General features: G+C 36.1%; 11 protein-coding genes and 4 pseudogenes across 15 annotated transcripts, besides 3 other annotated features; 4 read left to right on the top strand and 11 right to left on the bottom strand.

The window, feature by feature from the left end:
• Positions 1-11,821: part of a mobile genetic element that runs on past the window's edge.
• On the bottom strand, positions 21-267 carry TVAGG3_1057130 (annotated as a pseudogene). Its single transcript has one exon. A coding segment is annotated over exon 1 (247 nt).
• On the top strand, positions 298-561 carry TVAGG3_1057120 (uncharacterized protein; the record flags this gene model as incomplete). Its single annotated transcript, XM_051255906.1, has 1 exon — positions 298-561. The coding sequence occupies one exon, from the start codon at positions 298-300 to the stop codon at positions 559-561; it is 264 nt and encodes an 87-aa protein (XP_051081480.1).
• Positions 611-1,300, bottom strand: TVAGG3_1057110 (HNH endonuclease family; the record flags this gene model as incomplete). The annotated part of the gene is made up of 1 exon (XM_051255905.1): positions 611-1,300. One exon carries the CDS (start codon positions 1,298-1,300, stop codon positions 611-613), a length of 690 nt encoding a protein of 229 aa, XP_051081479.1.
• TVAGG3_1057100 (uncharacterized protein) lies at positions 1,332-1,916 on the bottom strand (the record flags this gene model as incomplete). The annotated part of the gene is made up of 1 exon (XM_051255904.1): positions 1,332-1,916. The coding sequence occupies one exon, from the start codon at positions 1,914-1,916 to the stop codon at positions 1,332-1,334; it is 585 nt and encodes a 194-aa protein (XP_051081478.1).
• On the top strand, positions 2,660-3,238 carry TVAGG3_1057090 (uncharacterized protein; the record flags this gene model as incomplete). The annotated part of the gene is made up of 1 exon (XM_051255903.1): positions 2,660-3,238. One exon carries the CDS (start codon positions 2,660-2,662, stop codon positions 3,236-3,238), a length of 579 nt encoding a protein of 192 aa, XP_051081477.1.
• Positions 3,267-3,467, bottom strand: TVAGG3_1057080 (uncharacterized protein; the record flags this gene model as incomplete). Its single annotated transcript, XM_051255902.1, has 1 exon — positions 3,267-3,467. The coding sequence occupies one exon, from the start codon at positions 3,465-3,467 to the stop codon at positions 3,267-3,269; it is 201 nt and encodes a 66-aa protein (XP_051081476.1).
• Positions 4,016-4,930, top strand: TVAGG3_1057070 (organellar and viral DNA polymerase type B; the record flags this gene model as incomplete). Its single annotated transcript, XM_051255901.1, has 1 exon — positions 4,016-4,930. One exon carries the CDS (start codon positions 4,016-4,018, stop codon positions 4,928-4,930), a length of 915 nt encoding a protein of 304 aa, XP_051081475.1.
• TVAGG3_1057060 (protein of unknown function, DUF4106 family) lies at positions 5,199-5,891 on the bottom strand (the record flags this gene model as incomplete). Its single annotated transcript, XM_051255900.1, has 1 exon — positions 5,199-5,891. One exon carries the CDS (start codon positions 5,889-5,891, stop codon positions 5,199-5,201), a length of 693 nt encoding a protein of 230 aa, XP_051081474.1.
• Positions 6,104-6,578, top strand: TVAGG3_1057050 (annotated as a pseudogene). The gene has a single exon. A coding segment is annotated over exon 1 (475 nt).
• On the bottom strand, positions 6,595-7,015 carry TVAGG3_1057040 (annotated as a pseudogene). The gene has a single exon. A coding segment is annotated over exon 1 (421 nt).
• On the bottom strand, positions 7,660-8,283 carry TVAGG3_1057030 (annotated as a pseudogene). Its single transcript has one exon. A coding segment is annotated over exon 1 (624 nt).
• TVAGG3_1057020 (uncharacterized protein) lies at positions 8,311-9,108 on the bottom strand (the record flags this gene model as incomplete). The annotated part of the gene is made up of 1 exon (XM_051255899.1): positions 8,311-9,108. One exon carries the CDS (start codon positions 9,106-9,108, stop codon positions 8,311-8,313), a length of 798 nt encoding a protein of 265 aa, XP_051081473.1.
• TVAGG3_1057010 (protein of unknown function, DUF4106 family) lies at positions 9,356-9,892 on the bottom strand (the record flags this gene model as incomplete). The annotated part of the gene is made up of 1 exon (XM_051255898.1): positions 9,356-9,892. The coding sequence occupies one exon, from the start codon at positions 9,890-9,892 to the stop codon at positions 9,356-9,358; it is 537 nt and encodes a 178-aa protein (XP_051081472.1).
• On the bottom strand, positions 10,268-10,678 carry TVAGG3_1057000 (protein of unknown function, DUF4106 family; the record flags this gene model as incomplete). Its single annotated transcript, XM_051255897.1, has 1 exon — positions 10,268-10,678. One exon carries the CDS (start codon positions 10,676-10,678, stop codon positions 10,268-10,270), a length of 411 nt encoding a protein of 136 aa, XP_051081471.1.
• A 121-nt stretch (positions 11,822-11,942) lies between the features above and the next one.
• On the bottom strand, positions 11,943-12,806 carry TVAGG3_1056980 (protein of unknown function, DUF4106 family; the record flags this gene model as incomplete). Its single annotated transcript, XM_051255896.1, has 1 exon — positions 11,943-12,806. The coding sequence occupies one exon, from the start codon at positions 12,804-12,806 to the stop codon at positions 11,943-11,945; it is 864 nt and encodes a 287-aa protein (XP_051081470.1).
• Positions 12,807-12,971: 165 nt separating this feature from the next.
• Positions 12,972-14,430: a mobile genetic element.
• Positions 14,431-14,702: 272 nt separating this feature from the next.
• Positions 14,703-14,735: a mobile genetic element.
• The last annotated feature ends 530 nt before the right edge of the window (positions 14,736-15,265 follow it).

The following is a 15,265-nucleotide window of genomic DNA, read 5'->3' as shown; positions in this document are numbered from 1 at the left end:
AATTTTTATTCGAATTTGAATTAAAATGTGGGAATTCTTGGGAACGGGAAAGGCTTATTTACTTGAGGAACAGGTAAAGGTGGTGGAGGTGGAGGTGGTGGCAACCAGTCCATTTTATATTCCTTCCTAGCTAATTTCCGTTTAATTTCATGGTCGCCCTCGGAGTCTTTGAATCGGACAGGTCGAGTTACACCATTCTTGGTCTCAAACTCATATATAACCTGTTTGTCTGTATTTTCGTCGACTATGGCACGAGACACGAAACATTGACCAAACGGACAAAAAGTGTCATTTCGGATGGTCACGCAGCCAATCGCATTCGAGCACTTCGAAGAAGCCTTACGTTCCAAGGGAGAGGGTGTCTGGTGCAAGGCAGAGGTCATGAAACTCTACGAGCAGTACATCCTCAATGCCTGGGAGGACAAATCGTCCTTGGATTGGCAATTCTACCAACTCCTCTGGGACGACCTCCTACGCAACTGGGATAACGAAAGAGTCCAATTCAAAGGTCAGGAACTAATTTTGCAAATTGACCTTAATTTAACATACTTATCCAAATAAACACCTAAATTTACTTGGGGTTTCCCCCTAAAATAAAATTTTTTTACTCTTAGAACCACTCGAGGTTCTCCTTACGGTTGTTGAGCTTGTCACCGTCAATGTGTCTGACCCTCGTCTTCTTGTCTGGATTTGGAACCCATTGAATTGCGACAAGCTTGCCCATGGAAATTGAACCGCGATTCCGAAGGTTAAGGTTCAAGTGTCCCAAGTTGTTGAGGACTGGGGTAAGAACCTTGCCGGTCTCCTTGTTGCGGATTTGGTATGGGTAGGGTTGGGAAATTTCGTAAGTGTCATCGGCAACAAGGGTTGCCCATGTAGCGGCTTCAGGAACTTCTTCTTCTTCCTCTTCTTCCTCTTCTTCCTCTTCTTTGATAATACCTTCGGCAATTCTGTGTTCACGAAGTACGGTGTTGCATGTTCTGTCCTTTCCGAGTACCTTCCAGATGGCGTCTATCTCTTCGAAGAAACGGTAGATGAGTCTGGCAAGGTCTCGGTTCTCTCTCGCGTAAATGCGCAAGGTTTCCGTGAAATCGTTCAGGCGTTTCTCATTGGAAGCTTGGTTCATGAGGACATCGGCTTTGAGATTGGTCATCTCTGTCATAAGACTACTTTGGAGAGTCTTAATGGTGTTTGTCAGATGAACTTTCAATTGGGCAATTTGAATTTGAACTGGGCGCTTGTCTGGCAACCATGAAAGGACATCTGCTATTGTGTTCGGCTTCGGTGCTTGTTCGGACATCGAAAAATGAAGTGGTTTGAGAATGACGGTTTTACTTCAAAAAGCTTGTTATGACGGTTAAGTCATACAACAAGTTTAAAATAATATCTTGTTCTTCTTCTGAACGTTTGTTGTCTCTTCCGATAAAAGTTTGGAACATGAGAACCAAAAAACGTTTTTTGAGATTGCGGAAGAGTTCAGGCAAACGTTCATATTCCGGATATGTTGGGAGCAGTTCGAAACATCTGAGCTGACTTTCGGACAAAATTGGGACAATGTCAGAAAATTCATCTTTGGTCGGACTGCTTGAAGGTAAGTCCCTTACATGTAAGTAGCTCTGGTAAAGTCTTCTCATTTCTGCTAACTTTTGGAGTATAGCTTCGTAGTTTAGAAGTTTTAATTTTAATTGTCTTATTCCACTCTTTACTTCTAAACGGTAAGTATCCATGAGGTCAAGAGTAGCTTTGGTAGCTTTAAGTGGAGCTATCTGTTCCTTGACTTGTGCAATTTTGGTTGCAATTGTGGTTTGAGCTCCTTCAAGTTCGCCGTCTATGTCGTTCTCAACGTCTTCAAGCATGGCTTGAAACTCTTCATCGGTCCATTGAGATTGGTGTGGAACGAATTTAACTTGCTTCATTCAAAAAATGAAAAAAATGTTTTTACTCAAAGCGTTAAGGTTTACTGAACTGGTTGGATGTCGCCTTCACAGGTTATGTAGAACGGCTGACCCGAGAAGTGAAGGAGACCCTTGAGAATTTGGCTCATTCTTGGGAAAGGGTTCTCTCTGTTTGGAAGTAGTATCCAAGGACGCTTGGCAAAGAACTTGAGAAGAGCTTCTTTCTTTGCTTGCTTTATGTCGTCGTAGGCTGTCCCGTCTGGTATTTGAATTGGAATTCCAGTCGAAGTCTCGAGATTCAAGGCAGCCCTTCCCGTTATCCAACAGTTAACAAGCTTGCCTTTTACATTCTGCCTGAGGAAGTCTTTAACAAGCTCGTTAATTTCAATTAGGTAAATTGCCTCGTCGGTAGGTTCGACCTCGACCATTGCTACTGTCAGAAAAAGTACTGCTACTGTCAGTAAAAGTACTGCTACTGTCAGAAAAAGTACTGCTACTGTCAGTAAAAGTACTGCTACTGTCAGTAGCAGTACTGCTAGGAGCAGTAAAAGTACTGCTACGAGCAGTAAAAAGGAAAATTTGAGAGGGTTTTCGACGATAAAGTACTGCTACTGTCAGAAAAAGTACTGCTACTGTCAGTAAAAGTACTGCTACTGTCAGAAAAAGTACTGCTACTGTCAGTAAAAGTACTGCTACTGTCAGTAGCAGTACTGCTAGGAGCAGAGATTTTTATCGTTGTGGTCCGACGGTTAAGCCACAAACGAATGTCCGACGTCCCACCAACCGAGCCCATTCCCAAACCAGAGGAACCTAAAGCACCAGCCCCTGCACCTCAGTTCCAGCAAGTCCCTCCACCAAATTACTACCAATTTCCACCTCAAGGTTACTACCAATTTCCACTACAAGGCTTCCCGAACTACCCTCCTCAGCCTATGCCTTACTTCCCCAACCCTTGGATGTTCCAGCAAGCTCCACCCCAGCAATTCCAATCTCAATCTCAATCGAAGAGAGACCAAGACTTCGAAGAAGGTCTGAACCGTTTACGCAAAGATTATGCCACAGCCCCTATGGAAGACGACAGGCTTTCAGTCTCTTCCCTCAAATCGACCGATTCGACTCGTACCACAGATTCGGTTCGTGACCGTGAAGACTACCTCAAGCAGTCTGAGAGACTCTTCATCCTACAATCATTTACAACTGGAGCTCTCAAGAACATGCGCAATTACGAAGGTCAGACACCAGCTGGAGACCGCAAAACAGACGTACTCGCAAGAGCCGTCCAGCTCGTCAAAACAAAGACTGAGATAGTCGACTTCATTCTTGCAGCTTGCCCTTACAAGTAAAAAAATAAACAATTACGAATTAAACTTTTTATTCTTTCTTTTCTGAGTTGTTTAGAGCTGGTTTCTCTTGTAGGAACCTTTCGTACTCTTCCATGGTCATGTAATTGCGAATTTGGTACGCAATTCCAGGTTCGTTGTTTTTGAACCTTACGTATGTAACGCTTCCATCCTCCTCAGGGAAGTAAGCTGCTAACATCTGACCAAGTTTTCTCGGTGACTCGGAGCTCATTAAAAATGTCACTTTTTAAACGTTAAGTTTTTAGTCTTATTTTACCCTTTGTTTACCCTTTGTTTACCCTTTGTTTACCCTTTGTTTGTCAAGGTAGTATTGGAGTGCAATTTCTCCAAATTCTCTGTGTCGGAGTTCTTCAGCATTTTCCAAGGTGTTCCTGGAGAACTCAAAGAAGTTGTCAAGAACATACTGCCATGCTGCTCTTCTGAGTTCGTCGGTATTTTGGAAGTGTTGCACCTTCGAGTCTTCGGACATGAAAAAATGACACTTTTTCTATTAAACCGTTTACAATTTGAATTTTGTTGCTGAATTCAGCAAAAATATAATTTAGGGTAGAAGGTTAGATCTAACCTCTTTTCTAACCTCTTTTCTAACCTCATGAATTTTCATGAATTTTACACCAAAAATAATGTTTAGGGTAGAAGGTTAGATCTAACCTCTTTTCTAACCTCTTTTCTAACCTCATGAATTTTCATGAATTTTCCCGAAATAAAAAATAAAGTTAGTTTTTTTAAAAAAATATTTTTTATTTTTATTGTAAGAACATGTTAGCAACAACAGCACCAAACTCTTTAGTCATGAATCCTACGTCAATGTTAGTAGAGATGAAAAGCTTCATTCCTTCTTCATATACTTTCGAAACAGAAATCCAGAAGATAAAGCAAGAACTTTTAACAAATAATTTAGACTGTAGTGCGAAAGATGAAACAAATGAACAGTATCTTTATGAAATGCAGGACATTATTGACCATTTACCCAAATTGCCTGAAATCCAACAACAAAAACTCACTATTCCTGAATTCGACGAAATAGAAGTCAAAGCAACTGACTCAGTAGAAATAAAGAAGTTCATACGTAAGGTAAATTATGAATTCCTTGGTTTTCATTGCAACCATAAAGTTATGGACAAAGATTGCGATATGGTATATAAGAATGTTTCTGACATATATAAATCTGAAGAATTTAAGACCTACGACAACTTTGTTTCATTAGCTGCAAAATGTGTATGGCAGATAAGAGATAAAGATAGAAGAGGTAAGGTATGGAATGAACAGATAAAACCAGCAACTTTTGAGTTAAAGAAAACCATTGACGCCTTGGTTGTTTTAGCAGGTAAGGTTTCAGAATATAACGCTAAAATGAACCCGCAATGTTCAAAATGTAAAGCGGCAATTAGGAAATATAACTACTCCGTCAAAGAGATAGAACGTATGAGAAACGACTATGCAGACTTAAAGAAAGAAGCAGAGAAACCAGCAGAAAATAAAATGGACATGTTAGAATTTCTGAACAAAAACTATCCAACAGCAGAAGATTTCCTTCTATCTGACGTCAAGAAGAAATATAAAGAAACCTTCGGTATCGTTAAAACATTCGATGTACTAAAAGAAGAAATTGAAGCTACGAAACTGTTTAGAGTCTCACGAATTCATAACGTTTACCATGTAAAACGCTTATAAAATAACTGGGGTAGAAAAGAGGGTAGAAAACAGGTTAGATCTAACCTTCTACCCTAAACATTATTTTTATTGAAAAATGACCAAAATTCTGAGTAAAATGGCATAAGATTGCTTCCCTCGGAAAACCGAGAGAAGAGATTCCGTATGAAAATCGTGAAATTTCTCTAGACCGACTTTTACCGGTCTAGCCTAAAACTCATGAAAATCGTGAAAAATAACAGAGTATTTTGACAACTTCAAACAAGCAGAGTAAATGAACCATTTATTTTTATTGACTTTTTACAATTTGAACTTTGTTTGCGTAGATATGAATTCTGAAAGAAGTATGAGGGTCTTGTATGACTTTGTACTTCTCCCATAGTTCATGTCTGTCAAACTTACCTGCCATGGACTCTTTCATAAGTTCCATGAAATCGTCTTCGGACAATCCGGGGAAAAGTACAATGTCAGTCAGTATTCTCTTTACATCCTTACTTAAACTCTTTGCTGTCTGTACACATATTACGACTGAGATGTTAAAGTGTCTGAGCTTCTTAAGAATTCGACACATATCTTGTTCTCTATTCTTTAACAAAGGATGAGAGGCGAAATCATCTAAGATAAGAAGACATCTATGAGGGTAAGTCTTCCAATCGTAAGATTGCAATTTCTTCGAAATGTATTCTATCTCTTTCTGTTTGTTTCTGAAGTGTTTCTTCTCTAATATTCTCTGCATTTCCTCATTTGGGTCTTTAAACTTAGAATTTATATACTCATTTATAGCATTATACTTCAAAACTCTTCTTTGGTACTTCTTTATCCAATCTAACAACTCAGTATCCTTTATACATACTAACTTAGACTTCTTTATAATATCTTTGAACGAATTGACGGTTTGGTCAAATTGACCAGAAGTACTACAAATAACAACTAACTCATAGAATGGGTTCTTCTCATCTAGTTCTTGTTGTTGTGCAGCCATTTTAAGATAAGTGAAAGTCTTACCCGACCCAGTGGTGCAATTAGACCTGTTATACCATTCTGAGCAAATAAGAACTTGTCATGTATAGGCTTTATCTGAGCATTTTCTAACTTCCTCTTGTTCTTGTTTAAAACATTCTCAAATTTCTTGTCAATGTCAGCAAACTTTTTTCTAACATATTTTTAGAAAAATTAAAATTTTATCTTTTAAAAATGTCTAGCGATTTCGCTATCTATATTCGAGACAAACTTTTTGACAGCAAAACATCTGTCGACCATAAAATCTTACATAGTGTAAACAAGAAAGGGGAATTTGTTCTAAAGTTCTGTTTCTGGGAATATGACAAGAACCATAAAACATTAAGCAGAGCAGTCTTAAAATTTGTCAATGACAGACTTGTTGACAGAGATGACGCCTCTTGGAAAGATGAAGTCCAACAAAATTTCTTAGAATGCAAAGAAGACACATGCGCTGTTCTTGAGATGAAATAGAAAACAGAATAGAAGAGCTATTAAAGGACAAAGAACTTTTACAAATATGGTTCGGAGAAATTTGACATAACTCCACCAGAGAAGAAGAAGAAGAAAGAAAAGAAAGAGAAAAAAGTAGAAGAGAAGAAAGAAAAGAAAGTAGAAGAAGAGAAAAAAACCTGAACCAGTTCCAGAGAAAAAGAAATTTGACATGTAAAAATAAAATTTTATTTTTAGAACATTTCTGGGTCAATGTCAATGTTCTCTTCCTCTTTAGGGGCAAACACTGGCTTAGACTCTAAAATCTTTTTACCCAATTTACCTTGAACTTCAACTATCTTAGACTCATAATATTCATAGTCGTCTGCTTTCTTTGGTTCATAAGGTATAACAAGTTTGTATGCTTTACCTTCTTCGAGTTTTGAGAACTTTTCTGTCAAAATTTTCTTTGACTGTCAACATACCGTCAATGTATAAGTCTTCAAAAGTTGCACCACTTTTTCTAACAACAGCAAACTTAACTGGTGCAATGTTCCAAATTTTGTCAAATGTAGACTTTTCAAAATTGTAGAGAATAAACATTCAATATGCGAATGGAGCTAACTTATCTTTGACTTCTGTCATGTACTTATTTACTGAGATGAATTTTGCCATCTTTTCTATCGGATAAAAAAAGATTTTTTTTTAAATTTACTCAGAAAAAATTTTCTTTGTATATACACCATTCTGAACATCTAAAAGACTTTTGACATTTGCAAGAATGTTCGTTTAGAAGCTGTCATATAACCATTATTCTTGACAATATTGTTTATACGAATCGTACAATGACTTTCATCTAATGACACAAAGTCAGTTTCATCTATAACAGTTCATATACACTTCTTGTTTGCTTCTAACAATGTTTGTCTCTCTTCGGTATGTGGAATTTGTCTTGGATTGAACTTAGAAATATCTAATGTCATAAAATATGAAACAAGTGGTTGTAAAAGTCAGATGTCAAAGTTTCTGCTAAGTCGTCAAATATTCTGTATCTTGCATATGAGAATCTGACGTTCTGACAACTACATATCTTCTGTCAGAACTTTCTAACTTCATCGGAACAGTATTGTTTAAACCATAATGAAGTTTGCAACATTTTCACAAACTCTTTGGTCTTTATATTTTCTTTCAACAACTCCAACTTTGTCTGTTATAAGACTCTTAAAGCATCTGAGTTTAAAACTTTTGTTGTATCTATACTTTGAAGTTCATTGCAAACTATAAGTTTCATATTCTCTATTGAGGAGTTAAACACTTGCCACAGATGTTTTCTAAGTTTGTCATATTCGGGTTCGAATAGCCCTCTAACAGTTTGCACAAAATATCTGTAAAGAATGTGTTCTTACCAGTTCCTTGTTTTCCAATTATAATGAGAGCAGTTTCATTTTTAGCACTTGGATGTTGTAAGATGTTTGCAAACCAACATAAGATATACTCATAAACCTTTTCGTTTCCATTGCATATAATTTCTTTGACATGGTCTAACCAAGCTTCTATAATATTTTCTTTCCATTCTACTTGTTCGTATTTATATCCAGTGAAGATAGAATAGAAGTTTGGAGAAGGTGTATAGAACTTTATACCTCGAACTGAAAAATCTTCTAACTTTGACAATAAGATATCCCAAGCATCTAACATCTTCATGCCAACTTGTACGACTTTTATTTTCTTAAGTTTCTGTCTACATTCTTGTTCTGAAACTATTGTTGCTCTTGGTTTGTTAAAGACAACATCCCATTCTTTCATGACATAACATTCTGGGGCAGAGTCGACATAAATGACTAAACGTTTCAAATTCTCGACTGCTTTGTTATAGTCTCGAAATGGACACATATTTCTGAATGCTTGGAAGTCATAAAATCTGAAACATCTATTCTGTACATTTTTATAAAAATAAAAAAATATTTTTTTTATTCTTGACTTTGTTGTTGCATTTGTTGCATTTGTTGTTCTTGAGCTATTTGTTGTTGAAGTTGTTCTTGTAATACAATACTTTCACCAGTTGCATCTTCCAATTCGAAACTTTCTGCCGTCATTGACAAATACATAGGACATAAAAGTTTTACAGGAACAAAGTTTGCGTCAACTAATGTCAACGTTATACTTGCCAATGTGTTTGAGTTCACTAAGGTTGAAAATTCTGCATTCGAATGAACAATAGGCAAACCAGCAGAGAAAGTATTGTTTATACGCATAAGTATCTTTTGGTCATAATAGTTTCTGTCGACATTCGAATAACACTTTGAACCTAAGTTTGAAACAATATATAAGATTGGTGTGCTTAATGTCAATGGAACAGACAAACCTTGTATGACACCTTTTCCTGTTATAGGAAACTGTTGGTAGTAAAAACCAGATATAAGTTTTGTATTATAGCTCATATTGTTTATAGTAAACTCAGTCGGACATCCAAACATAATGAAACCTGCTCTAGTTGCAGCACATGTTACACCCGTACTTAAAGTATTAAATAAGTCAACAAAACCTGTTGGTGGTATATCTGAGTAAGTATCTTCAAAGGAGTATTTTTTACCATTCACAACAATAAAGTCTTCTGGTGTCAAAAGAGCAAAACAGGCTTTAGTCGTCATTGTGTTTAAGGTTAGTTTACAATATCGTCCTTGAGGACTTTGTAAGTTTGTTGTTATAGAATTATATGACTCAGGGTTTTTAGTCGTAATAGTATAAACCATTATATCTTCTGCCATTTATATATATTTAAAAGTTTTTCTGAAAGTGGAGAAGAACTTCATCTAAACTTTCACATGGCGTTTCTTGAAGTTCTCTGTCTAAGAAGTTCAAATATTTTGTAAAGACATAGAACTTTCCTTTGTCTACACGAACAAACAAAACAGGGTCTTTCATATCGTTCAAAAGTGTGTAAAGTCCTTTACATGAAATAAAGTCTATATTATTTTTCTTCAAACATCTTTCAAGAAGTTTTGACATTTTTACTTAGCAAATAAATTTTAATGAAATGTTGTGGTCGTCAAATATTTTTATGACGTCTGGGAAACTATACTTTAAGTTCAACGTTTCACCTCCTTTCATAACGTATATCTTGTCAATGACATTATATGAAACACCACAGCAACTAATGTCGGGTTCTATTTCTTTGATGTTTATATCGTCTGCCTCTGTCAAAAGTTTCAATAGTTCTTTCAAAACTTCATGAGGTGCAATGACATATGAGTTCACTTTTACAGGGTTGTGTTCGACCAAGTTTAACATTATACTTAAAGCCTGACAAATCTTCTCCTGAGTTTGAAGTTTGTCTTTCAGTTGTTGGTAGTCGTTTCGAATATCTGCAACAGAACTTAAGTCTCTGCTAACTTCAGGATATGTTGGTTGTTCTTTTACAGGAACAATTGTTATACCATCTTCGTCTTCGTATGGTTTCCCCACTTCAACATCTCTGTCTTTGACATTGACAACAACACTTTGACTGTTTGTTTGAGTTGGTGAATTTAACTTCACATCTGCCACCGCCATTAAACCTTTTGAAACACTCACGCTTCTATTTTTAGGAAATGACATTTTACTTAGAATAAAAAGATGGACGTATTCGAGTATCTCTTCGAATTGAAGCAGAACAAAGTTTACACACACAACAATACAAATACATTGACAGAATAGTTCTTTATACAAACAATGGTAAATGTTATAGAATAGCAGTCTTTGCTGAACCAAAATATTTTCATAAAGCAAAGAAAGTTGGTATAACTGAAATGGTGAAAGTTCTTGAAGCAGACAAAAATATAACTTCAAAACTTACAGATATTTCTAAAGGTAAGTTTATCTTACAATATTATGTCAAAACTGGCGTACTGTCAATATTTGACGGAGAGAAGTCAGTTCAAGAACAACTTACTGACCTGCTGCCAAAATCTGCTCGATGGAAGCTGTCGTTATGCCAATCTGAGGAGCCCCAGCAGGTTTCATCGAACGAATCTTCAAAAGAGCATCTTCCGTGAAAAGTGCTATTGGTTTTGTAAACTTCTTTGCTCTCAGTTCATCTGGACCGTCTCTGTCACCAGTATATTGTATTTGAACTGTACCAACAGTTGAAATACCACCCATAAAGTCTTCTGAGTCAGCAAATGGAATGCCAAGCCAAAAGTTTGAACGGTCTCCATTTGTATATTGAGTTTTTTGACCTCCTGTATGAGTCCATACTTTCACATATGGCATAATAGAACTTTGCATTTCAGGGTTAATGGTTGTTGTGAAGTTGTTGTTAAAGTTCATAGCATCTAATGTCAAGTTGTATGACCTCATATCCTCAACTGTAGAATATTCTTCTCTTGGATAATATTTGCCATCTATGTTTATATGATATTTAATACCAGGGTTGTAGAAACAAGAATAGTCATTTATAGTTCGTCTGAACAGTACAAACATAGTATCTGCATGTTTCATTGCAGTTGTTAAAGCAATATCTGTTCTTGCACCTGGGTCAGCACTTTGGTTTCCAACTTCACCTGCAAAGTCTTTGACAGATATTTGGTGTATAGGGAACATAAGTGGAACTGCAATATATTTGGCAGCTAAAGCATTTGAAATATCTGGGTCCAACATATAGACTGCAAGTCTGCTTTCTATTCTCTTGCATTCAAATTTTTCGCATGTAAACTTAACTGGGTCCCAAGCAGTTCCAGCAGCATTGAAATAATAGTTTACTTCATTGTTGAAGTTTGAGAAACCAAAGTCTAAGTCAACTTTGTCTTTGCAAAAGTCGGCGAATGATGTTTTATTTGTTCCTATTACGTCTGTAAGAGTGAATGGGTCTTGTGTTGGTGCAATGACTAAGTTATTTTTGCTTGGAGTAAGTTCGATAGAAATTTTTCCTGCCCAGTTTGGTAAGTATCTTAAAAACCTGAAGATGAGGAAAGATGACAAAGGAACTCTAAGTTTCAGTTTTACTTTAGTGGCAGCATTTCCATCTGAACCAGAAAGGTTAACATAAACTCCTGGAACGTTAGGGTCAAGTCTTCTTATTTTCTCAATATTTGCATACTGGTCTGTTTGTTCTCTAGCTTGTGGTTGTACTGAGTTTCTCAAAGCGAACCATTCATAGTTTGCCCATGTTACTGTTTGAACTAAGTCAGAGTTAGAATATATCTTATATCCCATGAAAACTTCTGGAGCATATTGGTATCCGACATAGAAAATTCCATTGCAACCTTTCTTGTCAGACAACTTGGCAGAAGGTTTTATTTCAATGTCTTGTTCCACGTATAAGAATGAGTTGTCAATAGAAATAATATGAAACCTGTCGCAAGCAATATCTACTGTTGTTGAAGAACCTTCTCCAAACTCACCTACGTTTCCATAAGAAACAGCAGTTGTATATTCGTAAGTTCCAGGAACTATTTCTGACCTTCTAATGGCATTGTCGCATTCGTTATACCATTCGGAAACATTTCCGTTCATGGCATCCAAAACTGTTGGCGTTATATTCTGAGCGGCGTACATTTCATATGGGTAAAAATATAGAATAGTTGGATTTATATATCATAATAGAACCCACTCGGACCAAGCTTTACTTTGTTCTACTCTTCTTCTTTGGTGTCGCTTTTGGTAACTTGCCCTCTGCTTCAAGTTGTTGCATCTTTGCCTCATGTTCACCTAGTATGTTGTAAATTTTCCATGTCCTTTTTGCCTTTGGGCTCTGGTCGCCCATCTCAGGTAACCTATATCCTAGAAAGATTTTGTCATAGTTTGTATTTGAGTCTTCGCGTATTGTTTGCATGACTCTTTCCTGAGTTTCCGGTTCAAGCTCTTCAAATATAGCTTGTCCATATGGAATAAGCTCGTTTCCAAATATATGTTTTTGTAGCCATTCTGGTTTTCTTTCCATGTTACCAATAATATCTTTTGTGAATGGGAAAGCTTTTACCCAATGTTTCAGTCTTGCGTCATTTATTTCTGTAGTTGGTTTTATTTTGTCAAGGAACATGTTTTTCAATACTAACATTTCATTTGGTACTGTCCATTTGAGTTTTCTTAAATATTCATCCCTTCTCGGTTCATTGTCTGCAAAGTAAGTTTTTATGACATTTTGTAAACTTTCGTTTGCAAGGTCATGTACAATAGGTTCTCTTCCTTCTCTCTCCCTAACTTTCTTTCTAAACTCTTCACCAAATATACCATCTCTATGGTTCTGTGTAGTTCTTTGAGATAAATGTTCTAGAACGTCAGGTGTTATATTTCCATCAGCCATGTTCATTTCATACTGGTCCAAAATATCTGCATCTTTCATATCTTTCAATGGCATTAAAGCCGCGCTGAAAATACCAGCTACATCTGGTTCACCATTCACTTCCATTGCGTCTACAACTTCTTGGAATTGTGGTTGTAAGTTTATGAACCACCTATCCGGATTAGCTTTATGACCCCATCTCATTGTAGTGTTGTAAGACGAGTTACGGAAAGTGAGGTGAACCGAAAAAGTGACACTTATTTAGTCGGATAAATTCCCTATATATTTACTTGTCAAAAAAAATCAGACTTTTTTTGCTTTAAAAAATTTATAAGTTAATTATTGAGAACGAAGGTGAAAGGAAATGGATATCTCTTACCTTTCATTCCCTCGAGAAAGTTCAAAAACTTGGGTGCAATCAGTTCTGATTGCACCCAAGTTTTTGAACTTTGTATAAGGAATTGTTGGCTATGATGTACTGATCATGAATCAGTACATCATAGCCAACAATTCCTTCGCAAACAGCGGGAAACTTTGTCTGAATAGTTTAACATTCAGACAAAGTTTCCCGCTGTCAGAGAGGGAATGGAAGGGTAAGAGGTATATATTCATAATGTATACCTCTTACCCTTTCATTCCCTCGAGAAAGTTCAAAAACTTGGGTGCAATCAGTTCTGATTGCACCCAAGTTTTTGAACTTTGTATAAGGAATTGTTGGCTATGATGTACTGATCATGAATCAGTACATCATAGCCAACAATTCCTTCGCAAACAGCGGGAAACTTTGTCTGAATAGTTTAACATTCAGACAAAGTTTCCCGCTGTCAGAGAGGGAATGGAAGGGTAAGAGGTATATATTCATAATGTATACCTCTTACCCTTTCATTCCCTCGAGAAAGTTCAAAAACTTGGGTGCAATCAGTTCTGATTGCACCCAAGTTTTTGAACTTTGTATAAGGAATTGTTGGCTATGATGTACTGATCATGAATCAGTACATCATAGCCAACAATTCCTTCGCAAACAGCGGGAAACTTTGTCTGAATAGTTTAACATTCAGACAAAGTTTCCCGCTGTCAGAGAGGGAATGGAAGGGTAAGAGGTATATATTCATAATGTATACTCTTACCCTTTCATTCCCTCGAGAAAGTTCAAAAACTTGGGTGCAATCAGTTCTGATTGCACCCAAGTTTTTGAACTTTGTATAAGGAATTGTTGGCTATGATGTACTGATCATGAATCAGTACATCATAGCCAACAATTCCTTCGCAAACAGCGGGAAACTTTGTCTGAATGTTAAACTATTCAGACAAAGTTTCCCGCTGTCAGAGAGGGAATGGAAGGGTAAGAGGTATATATTCATAATGTATACCTCTTACCCTTTCATTCCCTCGAGAAAGTTCAAAAACTTGGGTGCAATCAGTTCTGATTGCACCCAAGTTTTTGAACTTTGTATAAGGAATTGTTGGCTATGATGTACTGATCATGAATCAGTACATCATAGCCAACAATTCCTTCGCAAACAGCGGGAAACTTTGTCTGAATGTTAAACTATTCAGACAAAGTTTCCCGCTGTCAGAGAGGGAATGGAAGGGTAAGAGGTATATATTCATAATGTATACCTCTTACCCTTTCATTCCCTCGAGAAAGTTCAAAAACTTGGGTGCAATCAGTTCTGATTGCACCCAAGTTTTTGAACTTTGTATAAGGAATTGTTGGCTATGATGTACTGATCATGAATCAGTACATCATAGCCAACAATTCCTTCGCAAACAGCGGGAAACTTTGTCCGAATAGTTTAACATTCGGACAAAGTTTCCCAACTTTCAAGCCGAAATTCGCGGATACCATTCACCAACTAGCTCTTGCTATGATGGTTATTAAAAATCAAGATCTATATTAAATTCAAAATCTATTCAAAGTCACTAATGTTCGATTTCGGAGTGTCAAATTACTGTACTACAGTTGCTGCTTCTTCTGCAACTTGCGTATCTCTGTAACGAAGAAAAAAAATATGTAAATGTTTTAAAAAGTAAGTGTTTATTCTTATTAATCTGACTGAGCTTAGTAAGAAGATGTAATCGATATTGTTAATTTGTGTTAAAAATTAGATTTTATTTTCGATTTTAAAATATTACCGAATTAATTTCTTTGATTGGCTCTCCTCTCGCGGAAATGTTGAAGAGAAATCCTCAAATCCTTAATTTCTCCATCAACTTTCCAAAGGGGTTCTTTGGTGGTATCATATTTTTCGCTGATATCATAAAATTTGTTTGGTGTAAACCAGGTATGTATTTCTGGATTTTTTGGTAACTGTGTATGTGGTGTTGCGTTATAATTTTCGATTAAATTTTGAATTTGACCCCAAGCTACCTCATCAACTTGAATATTCTGCCAAAATCTTTCGATTTTGCCATTCATGTAAGTTATACCACTCATTTGAAAATTATAAGTTTTGAAAAAAACCGTAAATCATTATTGAATCTAAAAATATTTATGTACAAAAAGTCGGTATATATTCTATAATTATTTAAAATAATGAAAAAGTTGATTTGTGAATCATTGAAATATTAATGCTGTTATATATATATCAGATGATATAAGATGATTTTTTTAAATAAAAAATAAAATTTAATTTTTTAATTGTTAAAATAAGAATAGTAAG

The sequence above is a fragment of the Trichomonas vaginalis genome, chromosome I (assembly GCF_026262505.1).
Source record: "Trichomonas vaginalis G3 chromosome I, whole genome shotgun sequence".
In the NCBI taxonomy this organism is placed as follows: domain Eukaryota; phylum Parabasalia; order Trichomonadida; family Trichomonadidae; genus Trichomonas; species Trichomonas vaginalis.
This window is presented reverse-complemented; position numbering and strand designations above follow the sequence as displayed.